This window comes from Mustelus asterias, chromosome 11, assembly GCF_964213995.1.
Source record: "Mustelus asterias chromosome 11, sMusAst1.hap1.1, whole genome shotgun sequence".
NCBI lineage: Eukaryota > Metazoa > Chordata > Chondrichthyes > Carcharhiniformes > Triakidae > Mustelus > Mustelus asterias.
This window is the reverse complement of record NC_135811.1, coordinates 65,505,362-65,523,246: the sequence shown is the minus strand read 5'-3', so window position 1 is coordinate 65,523,246 and position 17,885 is coordinate 65,505,362. Positions and strand designations below refer to the sequence as shown.

The 17,885-nt window shown below is 46.2% G+C and overlaps 2 protein-coding genes across 3 annotated transcripts in view; both read left to right on the top strand.

Annotated features, from left to right (window-relative positions):
• Nucleotides 1-17,885, top strand: part of LOC144500567 (uncharacterized) — a 1,101,151-nt gene that overhangs the window by 925,886 nt on the left and 157,380 nt on the right. The gene's annotated exons all lie outside the window — the stretch shown is intronic.
• Nucleotides 1-17,885, top strand: part of LOC144500566 (kinetochore protein NDC80 homolog) — a 187,135-nt gene that overhangs the window by 17,973 nt on the left and 151,277 nt on the right. The window contains exons 3-4 of the mRNA XM_078223687.1: nucleotides 13,348-13,410; nucleotides 15,373-15,499. Coding sequence (XP_078079813.1) covers nucleotides 13,348-13,410; nucleotides 15,373-15,499 — 190 coding nt within the window. The remainder of the gene's footprint in view (nucleotides 1-13,347; nucleotides 13,411-15,372; nucleotides 15,500-17,885) is intronic.

Here is a 17,885-nt window from a genome sequence, read left to right as displayed (position 1 = left end):
TTCACTAACCCCGGCGATTACTCGCTAGTAAAGTGTGCTATCTACCATAGGGACTTCACTACCCCCGGCCACTATTACTACTCTAGCACCATGTTTCACTACCGTTACAGGGTTTCAAGTTATACTCACGGCTTCCACTATTACCACCTCGGCAATGTGCTTCTTCACCGGAGTCCGGTTTAGGTCAGAGTTGATCAAGCTCCTTTTCCGCCCCGCTTTTCACAGCATTGACAGTACAGTTCCCAACTTTTCAAACTTTCATGCAATCAGATAGCAACTCTGCGTTTATTTAACGAAGCTTGGTGGACAAAAGACACTAACAAGCAGCAAAACCTTTTCTCAATCAGACAATAGGAGCGGTCCATCTTTATACCCTTTACACAATAGATGGACCGGACATCTAGCCATTATCACATCATTGTAATCAAGTAGGTGATTGATTGTTAAACATATCGTTATAGACAAATACAGACAGATACAGACATAAGCATGTTAACATCGCATTGTTCTATGAATGGATACATTTCCAACGTCAGTGACTATCAATGACTTTAATTTCGGCCTATTCATACAGTAGTTTACCGTAATTGGTTTTCCTGCAGTTATGTATTCCCGATCCCACCTGTAGTTAATCTCATTATCTATCCCTATTGTCCTTATCTTTAAGCCCTGGCTGGCTTCCTGTAAGATTTGATTCCTGCATGTTTAACTTTGGATAGCTGTCTGTCCTTTATGTTTTAATCTCAGGTGGCTGTTTGTACTGAAAGTCAGTGTCTGTTTAATGTCTCTTTAAGAAGTCTCACAACACCAGGTTAAAGTCCAACAGGTTTATTTGGTAGCAAATACCATAAGCTTTCGGAGCACTGCTCCTTCGTCAGATGGAGTGGTACACGGTACCTACTCTTGCAACTCGGCCAACGTTGTCTACGTGATACGCTGCAGGAAAGGATGTCCCGAGGCATGGTACATTGCAGTCGCTACAACAACGGATGAATGAACACCGCTCGACAATCACCAGGCAAGACTGTTCTCTTCCTGTGGGGGAGCACTTCAGCAGTCACGGGCATTCAGCCTTGGATCTTCAGGTAAGCGTCCTCCAAGGCGGCCTTCACGACACACGACAGCGCAGAGTTGCTGAGCAGAAACTGATAGCCAAGTTCCGCACACATGAGGACAGCCTAAACCGGGATGTTGGATTTATGTCACATTATCAGTAACCTCCACAGCTTTCCCCCTGATCTTGCAGAATCTCACCAGCTGTTCTGTCTGGAGACAATACACATCTCTTTAACCTATGTTGAATGCTCCCTCCACCCACATTGTCTGTACCTTTAAGACCTGGCTGGCTGTAGAGATTTGCATTCTAATTAGTATTCTGTCACTTGATTTCTGTGTCTGTGCACTGTTTGAGAGCAGATAACCACTCCATCTGACGAAGGAGCAGTGCTCCAAAAGCTTATGGTATTTGCTACCAAATAAACCTGTTGGACTTTAACCTGGTGTTGTGAGACTTCTTACTGTGTTTACCCCAGTCCAACGTCGGCATCTCCACATAATGTCTCTTTCCCAGGTGACTGTGTGCCAGGCCACCATCTTATGTGTACCCATCTGTATATTTTTCCTCCTTCAGTCAATATCTTTTCCCAAAGATAGGGGAGTCTAAAACTAGAGGCCATAGGTTTAAGGTGAGAGGGGAGAGATTCAAAAGTGTCCGGAGGGGCAATTTTTTCACACACAGGGTGGTGAGTGTCTGGAACAAGCTGCCAGAGGTAGTAGTAGAGGCGGGTACAATTTTGTCTTTTAAAAAGCATTTAGATAGTTACATGGATAAGATGGCGATCGAGGGATATGGACCAAATGTGGGCAATTGGGATTAGCTTAGGGGTTTTTAAAAAAAAGGTGGCATGGACAAGTTGGGCCGAAGGGCCTGTTTCTATGCTGTAAACCTCTATGACATTGTCCAGAAAAAGGACAAATCTGACACAGCCAATTTTTGCTTCATCAGTCAAAAAATAGAACAGTACAGCACGAAAACAGGCCCTTCGGTCCACCAACCCTGCACCGACACGTGATGCCTTTCTAAAGACCTTTTACCCCTACAGAGTCCATGTCCCTCTATTCCCTGCCTATTCATTTGCCTGTCAAGATGCCTCTTAAATGTTGCTATTGTATCGGCTTCTGCCACCTCCTCTGGCAGCACATTCGAGGCACTTACCACCCTCTGTAAAAGAAAACTAGTAATGACATTTCTACCCTGGGAAAAAGATTCCGACTATCCATCTTATCCATGCCCCTCATAATTTTGTAAACTTCTATTTGGTCTATTGAGTACAAGAATTGGGAAATCATGTTGCAACTTTTTAAAAACTTTGTTAGGCCGCATTTGGCGTATTGCATGCAGTTTAGGTCACCACACTACCAGAAGGACGTGGAAGCTTTGGAGAGAGCGCAAAGAAGGTCCACCAGGATTTTGCCTGGTCTCGAGGGTGTTGACTATGAGAAGAGGTTAAATAAACTGGAATTGTTTTCACTGTAAAGATGGAGGCTGGGGGGAGACCTGATAGAGGTCGACAAAGTTGAGAGGCATTAGCAGGGTGGATAGTCGAGCTTTTTTCGAAGGGTGGGAATGTTAATTACAGGGGGCATAGGTTCAAGGTGAGATGGGGAAAGTTTAAGGGAGATGTGCGAAGGAAGTTTTTCTCACTGAATGTGGTGGGTACCTGGAGAAGTTGGTGGAAACAACATTTAAGAGGCATGTGGATGGGTACATTAATAAGGAAGGAATAGAGGGATACGGACACCTTTCCTGAAGGTGGTGTTCTTCCCAGGTATCTGTTGCTCTTGTCCTTCTAGTTAATATTGTTCGTGGGTTTGGGAAATGCTGCCTTGGTGTGTTCCTGCAGTGCATCACAGCTGCCACTATGTGTCAGGTGATGGAGGAATTGAATGTTTGTGGTAGAAATAGCAATTAAGTGGGCTGCTATGTCCTGGATGGTGTCAAGCTGCTTAAGTGCGATTGGAGCTGCACTTACCCAGGCAAATGGAGAGCATCCCATTACACTCCTGACTTGTCAGGGGAAAAATCGGACCTCTCAGGGACAAAAGTGGGGAATTATGCTTAGAGCCCAAAGAAGTAGGGGAGATCCTAAATGAATACTTTGCGTCGGTATTCACAAAGGAGAGGGATGTGTTGACTGGGGGTGTCTCGGAGGGGAGTGTTGACCCGGTAGAGAAAATCTCCATTACAAGGGAGGAAGTGTGAGGTTTTTTAGGGAATATAAAGACTGACAAATCCCCAGGGCCTGATGGAATCTATCCAAGGCTGCTCAGGGAGACGAGAGATGAAATCGCTGGGCCTCTGACGCAAATCTTTGTCTCGTCACTGGACACAGGTGAGGTCCCAGAGGATTGGAGGAGAGCTAATGTGGTCCCGTTATTTAAGAAGGGTAGGAAGGATTACCCGGGAAATTATAGGCCGGTGAGCTTGACGTCCGTGGTAGGGAAGTTGTTAGAGAGGATTCTTCGAGATAGGATGTATGCGCATTTAGAAAGGAATAGACTCATTAATGATAGTCAGCATGGTTTTGTGAGAGGGAGGTCATGCCTCACTAACCTGGTGGAGTTTTTTGAAGAAGTGACTAGAATGATGGACAAGGGAAGGGCCGTGGATATTGACTATATGGACTTTAGTAAGGCATTTGATAAAGTCCCTCATGGTAGGTTGATGCAAAAGGTTGGATCTCATGGGATAAAGGGGGAGGTGGCTAGATGGGTGGAGAACTGGCTTGGTCACAGAAGACAGAGGGTGGTAGTGGAAGGGTCTTTTTCCGGCTGGATGCCTGTGACTAGTGGTGTTCATGATGTGGAGAGGCTGGCGTTGGACTGGGGTAAACACAATAAGAAGTTTAACAACACCAGGTTAAAGTCCAACAGGTTTATTTGGTAGCAAAAGCCACACAAGCTTTCGGACTAGTGGTGTTCCGCAGGGTTCTGTATTGGGACCTCTGCTGTTTGTGATTTATATAAACGATCTGGAAGAAGGTGTAACTGGGGTGATCAGTAAGTTTGCAGACGACACGAAAATGGCTGGACTTGCAGATAGTGAGGAACATTGTCAGAGGCTACAGAAGGATATAGATAGGCTGGAAATTTGGGCAAAGAAATGGCAGATGGAGTTCAATCCAGATAAATGCGAAGTGATGCATTTTGGTAGAACTAACGTAGGGGGGAGCTATACGATAAATGGCAAAACCATAAAGGGTGTAGATACGCAGAGGGACCTGGGTGTGCAAGTCCACAGATCCTTGAAGGTGACATCACAGGTGGAGAAGGTAGTGAAGAAGGCATATGGCATGCTTGCCTTTATTGGACGGGGCATAGAGTATAAAAGTTGGGGTCTGATGTTGCGGTTGTATAGAACGTTGGTTCGGCCGCATTTTGAATACTGCGCCCAGTTCTGGTCGCCACACTACCGGAAGGACATGGAGGCTTTAGAGAGAGTGCAGAGGAGGTTTACCAGGATGTTGCCTGGTATGGAAGGGCTTAGTTATGTGGAGAGATTGGGTAAACTGGGGTTGTTCTCACTGGAAAGACGGAGGATGAGGGATGACCTAATAGAGGTGTATAAAATTATGAAAGGGTGAACGGTGGGAAGCTTTTTCCCAGGTCGGTGGTGACGTTCACGAGGGGTCATAGGTTCAAGGTGAGGGGGGGCGGGGAGAGGTTTAACATGGATATCAGAAGGACCTATTTTATGCAGAGGGTGGTGGGGGCCTGGAATGCGCTGCCGGGCAAGGTGGTGGAGGCGGACAGACTGGGAACGTTTAAGACTTATCTAGATAGCCACGTGAACGGAGTGGGAATGGAGGGATACAAAAGAATGGTCTACTTTGGACCAGGGAGCGGCGCGGGCTTGGAGGGCCGACGGGCCTATTCCTGTGCTTCTTTGTTCTTTGACTTTGTCTTTTATAGAACATAGAACATTACAGCACAGAACAGGCCCTTCGGCCCACGATGTTGTGCCGACCTTCATCTGAAACCAAGATCAAGCTATCCCACTCCCTACCATCCTGGTGTGCTCCATGTGCCTATCCAATAACCGCTTAAATGTTCCTAAAGTGTCTGACTCCACTATCACTGCAGGCAGTCCATTCCACACCCCAACCACTCTCTGCGTGAAGAACCTACCTCTGATATCCTTCCTATATCTCCCACCATGAACCCTATAGTTATGCCCCCTTGTAATAGCTCCATCCACCCGAGGAAATAGTCTTTGAACGTTCACTCGATCTATCCCCTTCATCATTTTATAAACCTCTATTAAGTCTCCCCTCAATCTCCTCCGCTCCAGAGAGAACAGCCCCAGCTCCCTCAACCTTTCCTCATAAGACCGACACTCCAAACCAGGCAGCATCCTGGTAAATCTCCTCTGCACTCTTTCCAGCGCTTCCACATCCTTCTTATAGTGAGGTGACCAGAACTGCACACAATATTCCAAATGCGGTCTCACCAAGGTCCTGTACAGTTGCAGCATAACCCCACGGCTCTTAAACTCCAACCCCCTGTTAATGAAAGCTAACACACTATATGCCTTCTTCACAGCTCTATCCACTTGAGTGGCAACCTTTAGAGATCTGTGGATATGGACCCCAAGATCTCTCTGTTCCTCCACAGTCTTCAGAACCCTACCTTTGACCCTGTAATCCACATTTAAATTAGTCCTACCAAAATGAATCACCTCACATTTATCAGGGTTAAACTCCATTTGCCATTTTTCAGCCCAGCTTTGCATCCTATCTATGTCTCTTTGCAGCCTACAACAGCCCTCCACCTCACCCACTACTCCACCAATCTTGGTGTCATCAGCAAATTTACCGATCCACCCTTCAGCCCCCTCCTCTAAGTCATTAATAAAAATCACAAAGAGCAGAGGACCAAGCGCCGATCCCTGCGGCACTCCGCTAGCAACCTGCCTCCAGTCCGAAAATTTTCCATCCACCACCACCCTCTGTCTTCGATCAGATAGCCAGTTACCTATCCAATCGGCCAACTTTCCCTCTATCCCACACCTCCTTACTTTCATCATAAGCCGACCATGGGGGACCTTATCAAAGGCCTTACTAAAATCCATGTATATGACATCAACCGCCCTACCTTCATCAACACACCTAGTTACCTCCTCAAAAAATTCTATCAAATTTGTGAGGCACGATTTGCCCTTCACAAATCCGTGCTGACTATCCCGGATTAATCCGCATCTTTCTAAATGGTCGTAAATCCCATCCCTAAGGACCTTTTCCATCAATTTACCAACCACCGAAGTCAGACTAACCGGTCTATAATTACCAGGGTCATTTCTATTCCCTTTCTTAAACAGAGGAACAACATTTGCCACTCTCCAGTCCTCCGGCACCATCCCCGTGGACAGCGAGGACCCAAAGATCAAAGCCAAAGGCTCTGCAATCTCATCCCTCGCCTCCCAAAGAATCCTAGGATACATTTCATCAGGCCCAGGGGACTTATCGACCTTCAGTTTATTCAAAACTGCCAATACATCCTCCCTCCGAACATCTATTTCCTCCAGCCTATTAGCCTGTAACACCTTCTCTTCCTGAAAAACATGGCCCCTCTCCTTGGTGAACACTGAAGAAAAGTATTCATTCATCACCTCGCCTATCTCTACTGATTCCATACACAAGTTCCCACCACTGTCCTTGACCGGCCCTAACCTCACCCTGGTCATTCTTTTATTCCTCACATAAGAGTAAAAAGCCTTGGGGTTTTCCTTGATCCGACCCGCCAAGGACTTCTCATGTCCCCTCCTAGCTCTCCTCAGCCCCTTTTTCAGCTCATTCCTTGCTAACTTGCAACCCTCAATCGAGCCATCTGAACCTTGTTTCCTCATCCCTACATAAGCTTCCCTCTTCCTTTTCACAAGACATTCCACCTCTTTTGTGAACCACGGTTCCCTCACTCGGCCATTTCCTCCCTGCCTGACAGGGACATACCTATCAAGGACACCCAGTATTTGTTCCTTGAAAAAGTTCCACTTTTCATCAGTGCCTTTCCCTGACAGTTTCTGTTCCCATCTTATGCCCCCTAATTCTTGCCTAATCGCATCATAATTACCTCTCCCCCAATTGTAAGCCTTGCCCTGCCGTCCGGCCCTATCCCTCTCCATTGCAATAACAAAAGACACCGAATTGTGGTCACTATCTCCAAAGTTCTCTCCCACAACCAAATCTAACACTTGGCCCGGTTCATTTCCCAGTACCAAATCCAATGTGGCCTCACCCCTTGTCGGCCTATCCACATATTGTGTCAGGAAACCCTCCTGCACACACTGCACAAAAAGTGCCCCATCCAAACTATTCGACCTACAAAGGTTCCAATCAATATTTGGAAAGTTAAAGTCCCCCATGACAACTACCCTGTGACCCCCACACGTATCCATAATCTGCTTTGCAATTTCTTCCTCCCCATCTCTATTACTATTTGGGGGCCTATAGTAAACTCCAAACAACGTGACCGCTCCTTTCCTGTTTCTAACTGCAGCCCATATTACCTCAGTGTGCATATCCCCCTCAAAGTGCTTTTCCGCAGCCGTTAAACTATCCTTGATTAACAATGCTACTCCTCCACCTCTTTTACTAGCTTCCCTACACTTACTGAAACATCTATACCCCGGAACGTCCAACAACCATTCCTGTCCTTGTTCTACCCACTTCTCCGTAATGGCCACAACATCGTAGTCCCAAGTAGCAATCCACGCCCCAAGTTCATCCACCTTGTTCCGGATGCTCCTTGCATTGAAGTAGACACACTTCAACCCACCTTCCTGTCTACCGGTACCCACCCTTGACCTTGATACCTTCCCCAATACCTCACCACCCTCAACACTGACTTCCGGACTACAACTCCTTTTCCCACTCCCCTGACAAATTAGTTTAAATCCCCCTGAAGAGCCGTAGCAAATTTCCCTCCCAGGATATTGGTGCCCCTCTGGTTCAGGTGCACCCCGTCCTGTTTGTAGAGGTCCCACCTTCCCCAGAACGTGTTCCAATTATCCACGTATCTGAAACCCTCCCTCCTGCACCATCCCTGCAACCACATGTTTAAGTGCACTCTCTCCCTGTTCCTCAACTCGCTATCACGTGGCACCGGTAGCGTACCAGAGATGACCACATGTTTTGTCTTTGCTCTCAGCTTCCAGCCCAGCTCCCGAAATTCCTGTTTTAAATCCCCGTCCCTTCTCTTACCTATGTCGTTGGTACCAATGTGTACCACGACTTGTGACTGTTTCCCCTCCCCCTTAAGAATCCGGAAAACACGGTCCGAGACGTCACGGACCCTGCCATCCGCTAGGCAACAAACCATCCTCGAGTCTCTTTTGCTGCCACAGAACCTCCTATCTATCCCTCTAACTAATGAGTCCCCAATAACTATTGCCCTCCCGCTCTCCTCCTTACCCTCCTGAGCCACAGGGACGGACTCAGTGCCGGAGATCCTCTCACTGCGGCTCACCACTGGTATGTCGTCCCCCTCAACCGTATCCAAAGCGGAATACTTATTGCTAAGGGGAACGACCACAGGGGATCCCTGCACCGACTGCTTCTTCCCAGCCCCTCTCACCGTCACCCATCTATTTTCATTCCTCGGAGTAACTGTATCCCTGAAGCTTCTGTCTATGGCCATCTCTGCATCCCTAATGATCCTAAGTTCCTCCAACTCCAGCTCCAGTTCCCTTACACGGTTTTGGAGGAGCTGCAGATGGATGCACTTCTCACAGGTATAATCAGCAGGGACACTGACGTCGTCCCTCACCTCGAACATAGTGCAAGAGGAACATTGCACTGCCTTCACACCCATCCCCTCTAGATACCTTGCCAGTACCAGGTAGAAACAGCAAAAAATGAATTAACTCACCCCTGCTCGCCCTTTCTGCCCAAGCCCTGTGAGCCAAAGCCCTACAGCTTTCACTCTGCCTCCTGCTCACTCTGCTGCCCGCTAACGACGCTGCCCGCTCAAAAGTGCGGCCGACTTTTAAACCCTCCAAAAACCTTCCCAGACTCCTGCTGGGCCCACTTCCTGTTTTAAAAAAAACCTCCGATTTTTTTACACAAATTTAACTTAAAATAAATAAATAAATGTAGTGAACAAACCAACTGCCTTCTCCTCAGCCTGGTCCTGTGGAACAATGAGCGATGGTGGACTGTTTGAGGATTCAGGAGGGGAGTTACTTGCTGCAGGATTCCTAGCATTTGACCTGCTCTGCTCGCCACAGTATTTATCTGGCTAGCCCAGTTCAATTTCTGGTCAACAATATCTCCCAGGATGTTGATGGTGGGGGATTCCGCGCTGGTAATGTCAATGAATGTCAAGGCATGATGGTTAGATTGTTGGAGATGGTTGTAGTCTGGCCCCTGTGTGGCGCAAATGTTATTTACCATTCGTCAGCCCAGCCTGGGATATTGTCCAGGTCTTGCTGCATTTGGACATGGACTGCTTCAGTATCTGAGGAGTCATGATGATTCTGAACATTGTGCAATCATCAGCGAACATCTCCTTCTGATGGGTGGAAGGTAATTGATGAAGCAGCTAAAGATGATTGTGGTGAGGACACTACCCTGAGGAACTCCTGCAATGATGTTCTGGAGTAGAGATGATTGACCTCCAATCACCACAACCATCTTGTGTTCCAGGTATAACTCCAACCAGCACAGAGCCCCCTGACTCCCATTGATCCCAGTTTTGTTAGAGGTTCTTGATGCCATACCCAGTCAGATGCTGCCTTGATGTCGAGGGCAGTCACTCTCACCTCACCACCGAGTGGTGCTATTTGATAGTACTGTTGATAACCCCTTCAATCACGTTACTCAGAGTCATAGAGGTTTACAGCATGGAAACAGGCCCTTCGGCCCAACTTGTCCATGCCGCCCTTATTTTAAAAAAAACCCCTATGCTAATCCCAATTGCCCGCATTTGGCCCATATCCCTCTATACCCATCGTACCCATGTAACTATCTAAATGCTTTTTCAAAGATAAAATTGTACCCGCCTCCACTACTACCTCTGGCAGCTTGTTGCAGAGACACACCACCCTCTGTGTGAAAAGATTGCCCCTCTGGACACTCCTGTATCTCTCCCCTTTCACCTTAAACCTATGTCCTCTAGTTTTAGACTCCCCTACCTGTGGGAAAAGATATTGACTATCTACCTTGTCTATGCCCCTCATTATTTTATAGACCTCTATAAGGTCACCCCTCAGCCTCCTATGCTCCAGAGAAAAAAGTCCCAGTCTCTTCAGCCTATCCTTATAACTCAATCCACCAAGTCCCGGGAGCATCCTAGTAAATCTTTTCTGCACTCTTTCTAGTTTAATCCTTTCTATAATAGGGTGACCAGAATTGCACACAGTATTCCAAGTGTGGCCTTACCAATGTCTTATACAACTTCAACAAGACGTCCCAACTCCTGTATTCAATGTTCTGACCGATGAAACCAAGCATGCCAAATGCCTTCTTCACCACTCTGTCCGCCTGTGACTCCACTTTCAAGGAGCTATGAACATGTACCCCTAGATCTCTTTGTTCTGTAACTCTCCCCAACGCCCTACCTTTTCTCCTTGGAGAGACGAAGGATGAGAGGTGACCTGATAGAGGTGTACAAGATGTTGAGAGGTATAGGTCGGGTGGGTTCTCTGAACCAGGGCTGAAATGGCTGCTACGAGAGGCCGTAGGTTTAAGGTGCTGGGGAGTAAGTACAGAGGAGATGTCAGGGGTAAGTTTTTCACTCAGAGGGTGGTGGGTGAGTGGAATCAGCTGCCGTCAGTGATGGTGGAGGCAAACTCGATAGGGTCTTTCAAGAGACTTCTGAATGAGTACATGGGACTTAATAGGATTGAGGGTTATAGGTAAGCCTATATATAAGCCTAGGTAGGTAGGGACATGACCGGCACAACTTGTGGGCCGAAGGGCCTGTTTGTGCTGTATTTTTTCTATGTTCTATTAACTGAGTAAGTCCTGCCCTGGTTCAGTCTACCAAAATGCATTCCCTCGCATTTGTCTAAATTAAACTCCATCTGCCATTCGTCAGCCCACTGGCCCAATTGATCAAAATCCCTCTGCAATTGGAGATAACCTTCCTCACCAATCTTGGTGTCATCTGCAAACTTACTAACCATGCCCCCTATATTCTCATCCAAATCATTAATATTATATGACAAATAACAGTGGGCCCAGCACTGATCCCTGAGGCACACCGCTGGTCACAGGCCTCCAGTTTGAAAAACAACTCTCTACAACCACCCTCTGGCTTCTGTCAAGAAGCCAATTCTGTATCCATTTAGATACCTCACCCTGGATCCCGAGAGATTCAACTTTATGCAACAACCTACCATGCAGTATCTTGTCAAAGGCCTTGCTAAAGTCCATGTAGACAACATCAACTGCACTGCCCTCATTTGCCTTCTTGGTGACCCCTTCAAAAAACTCAATTAAATTTGTGAGACATGATTTTCCACTCACAAAGCCATGCTGACTGTCCCTAATCAATTCTTGCAACTCTAAATGCCTGCAGATCCTGTCTCAAATACCGTCCAACAATTTACCCACCACACATGTGAGGCTAACTGGCCTGTCGTTCCCAGGCTTTTCCCTGCAGCCTTTTTTAAACAAAGGCACAACATTTGCCACTCTCCAATCATCAGGCACCTCACCCGTGACTATCGATGATTCAAATATCTCAGCTAGGGGACCCGCAATTTCCTCCCTAGCTTCCCACAACGTCCTGGGATATACCTTATCAGGTCCCGCAGATTTATCTACCTTGATGCGCTTTAAGACTTCCAGCAGCACCACCTCTGTAATATGTACACTCTTCAAGACATCAATATTTAATTCCCCAAGTTCCCTAACATCCGTGCTTTTCTCAACAGTAAATACTGATGAGAAATATTCATTTAGGAACTCACCCATCTCTTGTGGATCTGCACATAGATGACCTTGTTGATCCTTAAGAGGCCCTACTTTCTCGCTTGTTACTCTTTTGCCCTTTATGTATTTGTAGAAGCTCTTTGGATTCTCTGGATGATGGAGAGTAGACTGATAATTTTCTAGGTTGGATTTATCCTGCTTTTTGAGTACAGGACCTATGTGAGTAATTTTCCACATTGCTGGGTAGATGCCAGTGATGTAGTTTTACTGGAACAGCTTGGCTAGACGCACAGCCAGTGCTGGAGCACAAGTCTTCATTACTATTGTAAGAACATTGTCAGGGCCAGTGGCCTTTGCAGTATCCAACACCATTGCTTGTGGGGTGAATCGAATTGACTGAAGACATATCTGTGATGCTGGGACCACGAGGAGGTCGAGATGGATCATCCACTTGACACTTCTGGCTGAAAATTGTTGCGAATGCTTCAACCTTATCTTTTGCACTGGGGATATTTGTGGAAACCCTCCTCCAGTGAGTTGTTTAATTGTCCATCATCATTGACAACTGGATGTGGCAAGTCTGCAGAGCTTAGATCTGATCCGTTGGTTGTGGGATCACTTAGCTCAGTCTGTTACTTGTTGCTTATGCTGTTTGGCACACAGGTTGTCCTGTTGACATCTCATTTTTTTGGTATGTCTAGTGTTACTCCTCGCATGCCCTCCTGGACTCTAAATTAAATTAGGGTTGATCCTCTGGTTTGGTGGTAATGGTAGAGTGGGGGATATGCTGTGCCATGAGGTTACAGATTGTGGTTGAGTGCAATTCTGCTGCTGCTGATGGCCCATAGCACTTCATGGTTGCCCGGTTTTAAGCTGCTAAATCTCTTTGAAGTCTTTAGCACAGTGCTGGTGCCACACAGTACGATGGAGGGGATCCTCAATATGAAGGTGGGACTTCTCCACATTGATAGTGAATTGAAATGGCAAGCGACCAGAAGACCGGGGTCATGTTTGCACCAGAGCGCAGATGTTCCACAAGGTGATCACCCAGTCTGTTTAGTCTACCCATTGTAGAGGGGACAGCTGAAAGAAGTGGGCAGTGAAGGGCACAGGTGTAAAGGGGCAGGTGTTACACTTCCTGCAATTGTGTGGGAACATGCTCTGGGAAGAGGATGAGGTGTGGGGGGTGATAGAGGTGTGGACGAAGGTGTCATGGAGGGAATGCTGATGGGAGGGATGGGGCAGATGTATTTGGTGGCATCTTAGTTGAGGTGGCAGAAATGGTGGAGGATGATCCTTTGAATGCGAAGGCTGGGGGGGCGTGGCAAGTGATTGTGATTCCGGAAGGGAGGAGACATTATTTTTTTAAATGTTTGCAAATGGATTTATCTTTTGCTAAACTTTCTGTTCTCAGTGTGTCAAGCACACGATTTCGTTCAGGAACCTCTGAGAGAAGAACCAGCTTCTTTGGAAGAAGGTAATGTCAGCATTTAACTTCCTCTCCATGAGTGCTTTTCAAGATTATGTTCTATTTGGTTCCTTTTTTCCCTGCATGCCCTTGCCTTTCACAGGCTCCATTCTGTTCTGTGTAATTCAATACAACAGATTATTACAATCAAATTCTCCCAAGCGCTGCTTTATTCTCAGGCATAGTTGGACTCCAGTTACTTATAGAACATAGAACATAGAACATTACAGCGCAGAACAGGCCCTTCGGCCCACGATGTTGCACCGACCAGTTAAAAAAAAAAACTTACTTATAGATATGAAGAAGTCACATCTCTTCTGAATCGCAGAATTGTTATTGCACAGGAGGAGTATATCAGTCCCATTGTGTCTGCGTCTGCTCTCTGAGCAATTCGTCCACTGTCATTTTGCTGCTTTCTTCCTCTAACCCTAAACTTTCTTACTTTTCAAATAATAATCCAATTCCCCCTTGAATGCCTCAATTACCTGCCTCCTCCTCGCGAATAGGCCGCTTATTGCAGATCTTAACCACTTGCTATGTGAAAAAGTTTAGCCTTGTGTCTTCATTGCCGCTTTTGCCAAGTACCTTACATCTGTGCCTGCAATAGAATGATGTTGGCATAGCAAGAGTTAATGTGGGGCAAGGAAACGGTATCACTCACAATATAAAGTCACCATAGTGACAGAAGACCATAGGCTGTTCTCTTTTAAGGGGAACAGTTGACTGGCAGTGATTTAACCTGGGGATGATTTAACCTGGGGATCACCACACCTCAGGCGAGGGGTGAGATTGAGAAGGTGGGCCTTCATGAATAACCTCAGCCGATAGAGGAATTGAACCCATGCTGTTGGTGTCACTCTGCATCATGAACCAGCTGTCCAGCCAACAGATAAACCATTTCTAAGATTTGATCAGTGGTCACAGATTACTCCAGGTGAGAAGCCCCAACGTAAATGCAGAATTAGATGAGACAAGTTTCACAGGCATGCAATGTGTGTAGATGGTTTACTGGTCCTGATTGAATAGACAGATGATGGAGCAGAACAATTTGATCTTTGTAACCTGCTGTGATGATTTCTTCTTCCATCATCTCAAGCTAGCTGAGGTGTTAAGCCAAATCTAGCATACACCCTAGTGATCAGACCCCTTGGCTGCTCAACCTCTGTCTCAACTACCTGTTTTTATTCCCTATTTAGTGGTAATGGATATCCCCAGTCAATCGTTTGTTAAATTACCTTTACTCATTTCAACAGAATTCTTACATTTTTCAAAATAATTTAGGCCCATTTTATTCCTCATAAGACGGCCCTCATCCTAGAAAATCTTTGCCCTCCTTCCAAGGCAATTATTTCCTCCCTTGAGTAAGGAGACAAAATCTGCACACTGTGCAGTATTCATGGTGCTGTCTCATCTAAGCCATATATAGTTAGTCTTGTGCTATAGTCACTCTGTAATAAAACCCATTTACTGAACCTACACATTAACATTGCGATTCATGGACAAGGACCTCCAAATGAACACCTATGCCTTTTTAAGAAAAATCCGCTTTTCCATTCTTCATTCCAAAATGGATAATTCCACACTTCTCATGTTATCATCTGCCACCTTCTTGCCCATATCCCTATGCAGTCTTTTTGCATCCTCCTTGCAGTATATTTTTACACCTAGTTTTGTATCATCAGTCAACTTTAATTCATTACACTTACACTAAGTTATTGAAATAGACTATAAATAGCAGAGGGTCAAGCACAGATCATTGTAGCGCTCCACTGCTTCCACCCTGTTGGAGCAGGGGAATTATCCCTGGTGTTCTGGTCGATATTCATTCCTTGATCAATATCACAAGCAGATTACCTGGTCATTATAACATTGCTGTTTGGGGGGGTTGCTTCTTACCCTCCTGTTTGGTTTTGAGCAATTGGTTGAGCAATTTGAAAATGTTTGTTCTAAATTTGAGTGTTTTTATTGTAGAGCAAGTAGCATTGGAACATTTTCTGCAAATCCATTTGGAACATGTGGAGGCACGGAAAAGATAAAGGATCCTAGACCGCTTCACGATAAGGCTTTTGTACAACAGTGCATTCGGCAGCTTTGTGAGGTATTTTCACATTTAGCTAGTATAATTAGATAGAATCCCTACAGTGCAGAAGAAGGCCACTTGGCGAATTGAATCTGCACCGACTCTCCATCAGAGCATCCCAGCTAAGTCCACCCCATGCTCCATCCCTGTAATCGCATACACTTATCCTGCTAATCCCTCTAACCTACGCATCTTCGGACACCAAGGGACAATTCAGCATGGCCAATCCACCTAACTTGAACATCTTTGGAGTGTGGGAAGAAACTGAAGCACCCCGAGGAAAGCCATGCACACGGGGAGAACGTGCACACAGTTACCCAATGCCGGAATCAAACCCGGCTCCTTGGTGCTGTAAGGCAGCAGTGCTAACCACTGTGCCATTGTGGTTCAGTGATCAGTTAGAGGAGTGGGCAATGGTATATATAGGTGTGCTCATGTGGATGTTACTGCACATTTTGAGCCAATTTTGGATAATCTCTCAGATGTTGACGTTTGTCATTCTCATGAATAGCCTGAATGACTTTGGTCAAACCTCATGGGGTGGCACAGGTTTGATAGGCCAAATGGCCTCCTTCTGCACTGTAGCAATTCTAATAGTACAAAAGCAAAGGGTTTAGTAATAGGACCTGGTAATCCAAACTGGAAAACCTGCATTTTGCATGTGTTCTGCAGTTCTCCAATTCTTCCAATGGCGAAACAAGAAATACTTTGAGATAAATACAGGTACAAATTCAGTCTGCCTTGTTTATAAGCTGTACGTGAATGTATTGTTCATTTGACAAGCCCTCTGCCTGGGACTAAGTCCTGGGACCGTTGGAGAGGTAAGTCCCGGGTCAAGAGGGTAGGGGACGCTCTAGGAGCTTGGGAGGTGGGCAATCATGGCGTCTGGGTTATGCTGCTAGGTGGAGGGGTGGTGGAATTCCAATATCCTGGAGGGAAGGGTACTGGTTTGATTAGTAAGTTTGCGGACGACACAAAGGTTGGTGGATTTGCGGATTGCAATGGGGACCATCAGAGGATACAGCAGGATGTAGATAGGTTGGAGGCTTGGGCGGCAAGATGGCAGATGGAGTTTAATCCGGACAAATGAGAGGTAATGCATTTTGGAAGGTCTAATACAGACAGGAAATATACAGTAACTGGCAGAACCCTTAAGAGTAGGTAGAGGGATCTGAGTGTAGAGATACACAGGTCACTGAAAGTGGCAACGCAGGTGGAGAATGTAGTCAAGAAGGCATATGGCATGCTTGCCTTCATCGGCCAGGGCATTGAGTTTAAAAATTGGCAAGTCATGCTTTATAGAACCTTAATTAGGCCGCACTTGGAATATAATGTTCAATTCTGGTTGCCACACGACCAGAAGGATGTGGAGGCTTTGGAGTGGGTACAGCAAAAATCTACCAGGATGTTGCCTAGCATGGAGGGCATTAGCTATGAGGAGAGGTTGGAGAAACTTGGTTTGTTCTCACTGGAACAACAGAGGTTGAGGGGGCAACCTGATAGACGTCTACAAGATTGAGGGGCATGGACAGAGTGGATAAGCAGAAGCTTTTTCCCAGGGTGGAAGAGTCAATTGCTAGGGGGCATAGGTTTAAGGTGCGAGGGGCAAGGTTTAAAGGAGGTGTACGAGCTAAGTTTTTTACACAGAGGGTGGTGGGTGCCTGGAACTCACTGCGGGGGAGGTAGTGGAAGCAGATACGATAGTGAGTTTTAAGGGGCGTCTGGACAAATACATGAATAGGATGGTAATGGAGGGATGTGGTTCCCAGAAGAGTAGGGGTTTTGGTTCAGTCGGGCAGCATGGTCGATGCAGGCTTGAAGGGCCCGTTCCTGTGCTGTAATTTTCTTTGTTCTTTGTTCAACTCAGAGTGAAAATGCCCTTGGGTCCAGGATGGGAAAAAGTTATTTTTTTTCGAGTTTCTTACCAAACTGCTCCCGCTTGCCTAAAAATTGAAGCTGGTGGGATAAGAGTCTTAAATGGCCTTTATGATTCCCCCCTCCAGCCTTGGGAGGAGTGTAAAATTCAGCCCTTAATATCACTAGATGGTGCACAAATCTCTGATACTGGACTCATTAATATCCTGAGCACTGACTCAGTGTTCCAGACAACAGCTTTTTAAAGTGATGCAAAATCACTTTATAAATATCTCTCCCATCTCACTTTATAAGGGAGAGGGGAGAGATACAAAAGAGTCCAGAGGGGCAATTTTTTCACACACAGGGTGGTGAGAGTCTGGAACAAGCTGCCAGAGGTAGTAGATGCGGGTACAATTTTGTCTTTTAAAAAGTGTTTAGACAGTTACATGGGTAAGATGGCGATAGAGGGATATGGGCCAAATGTGGGCAATTGGGACTAGTGGTTTAAAAAAAAAAGGGGGTGGCATGGACAAGCTGGGCCGAAGGG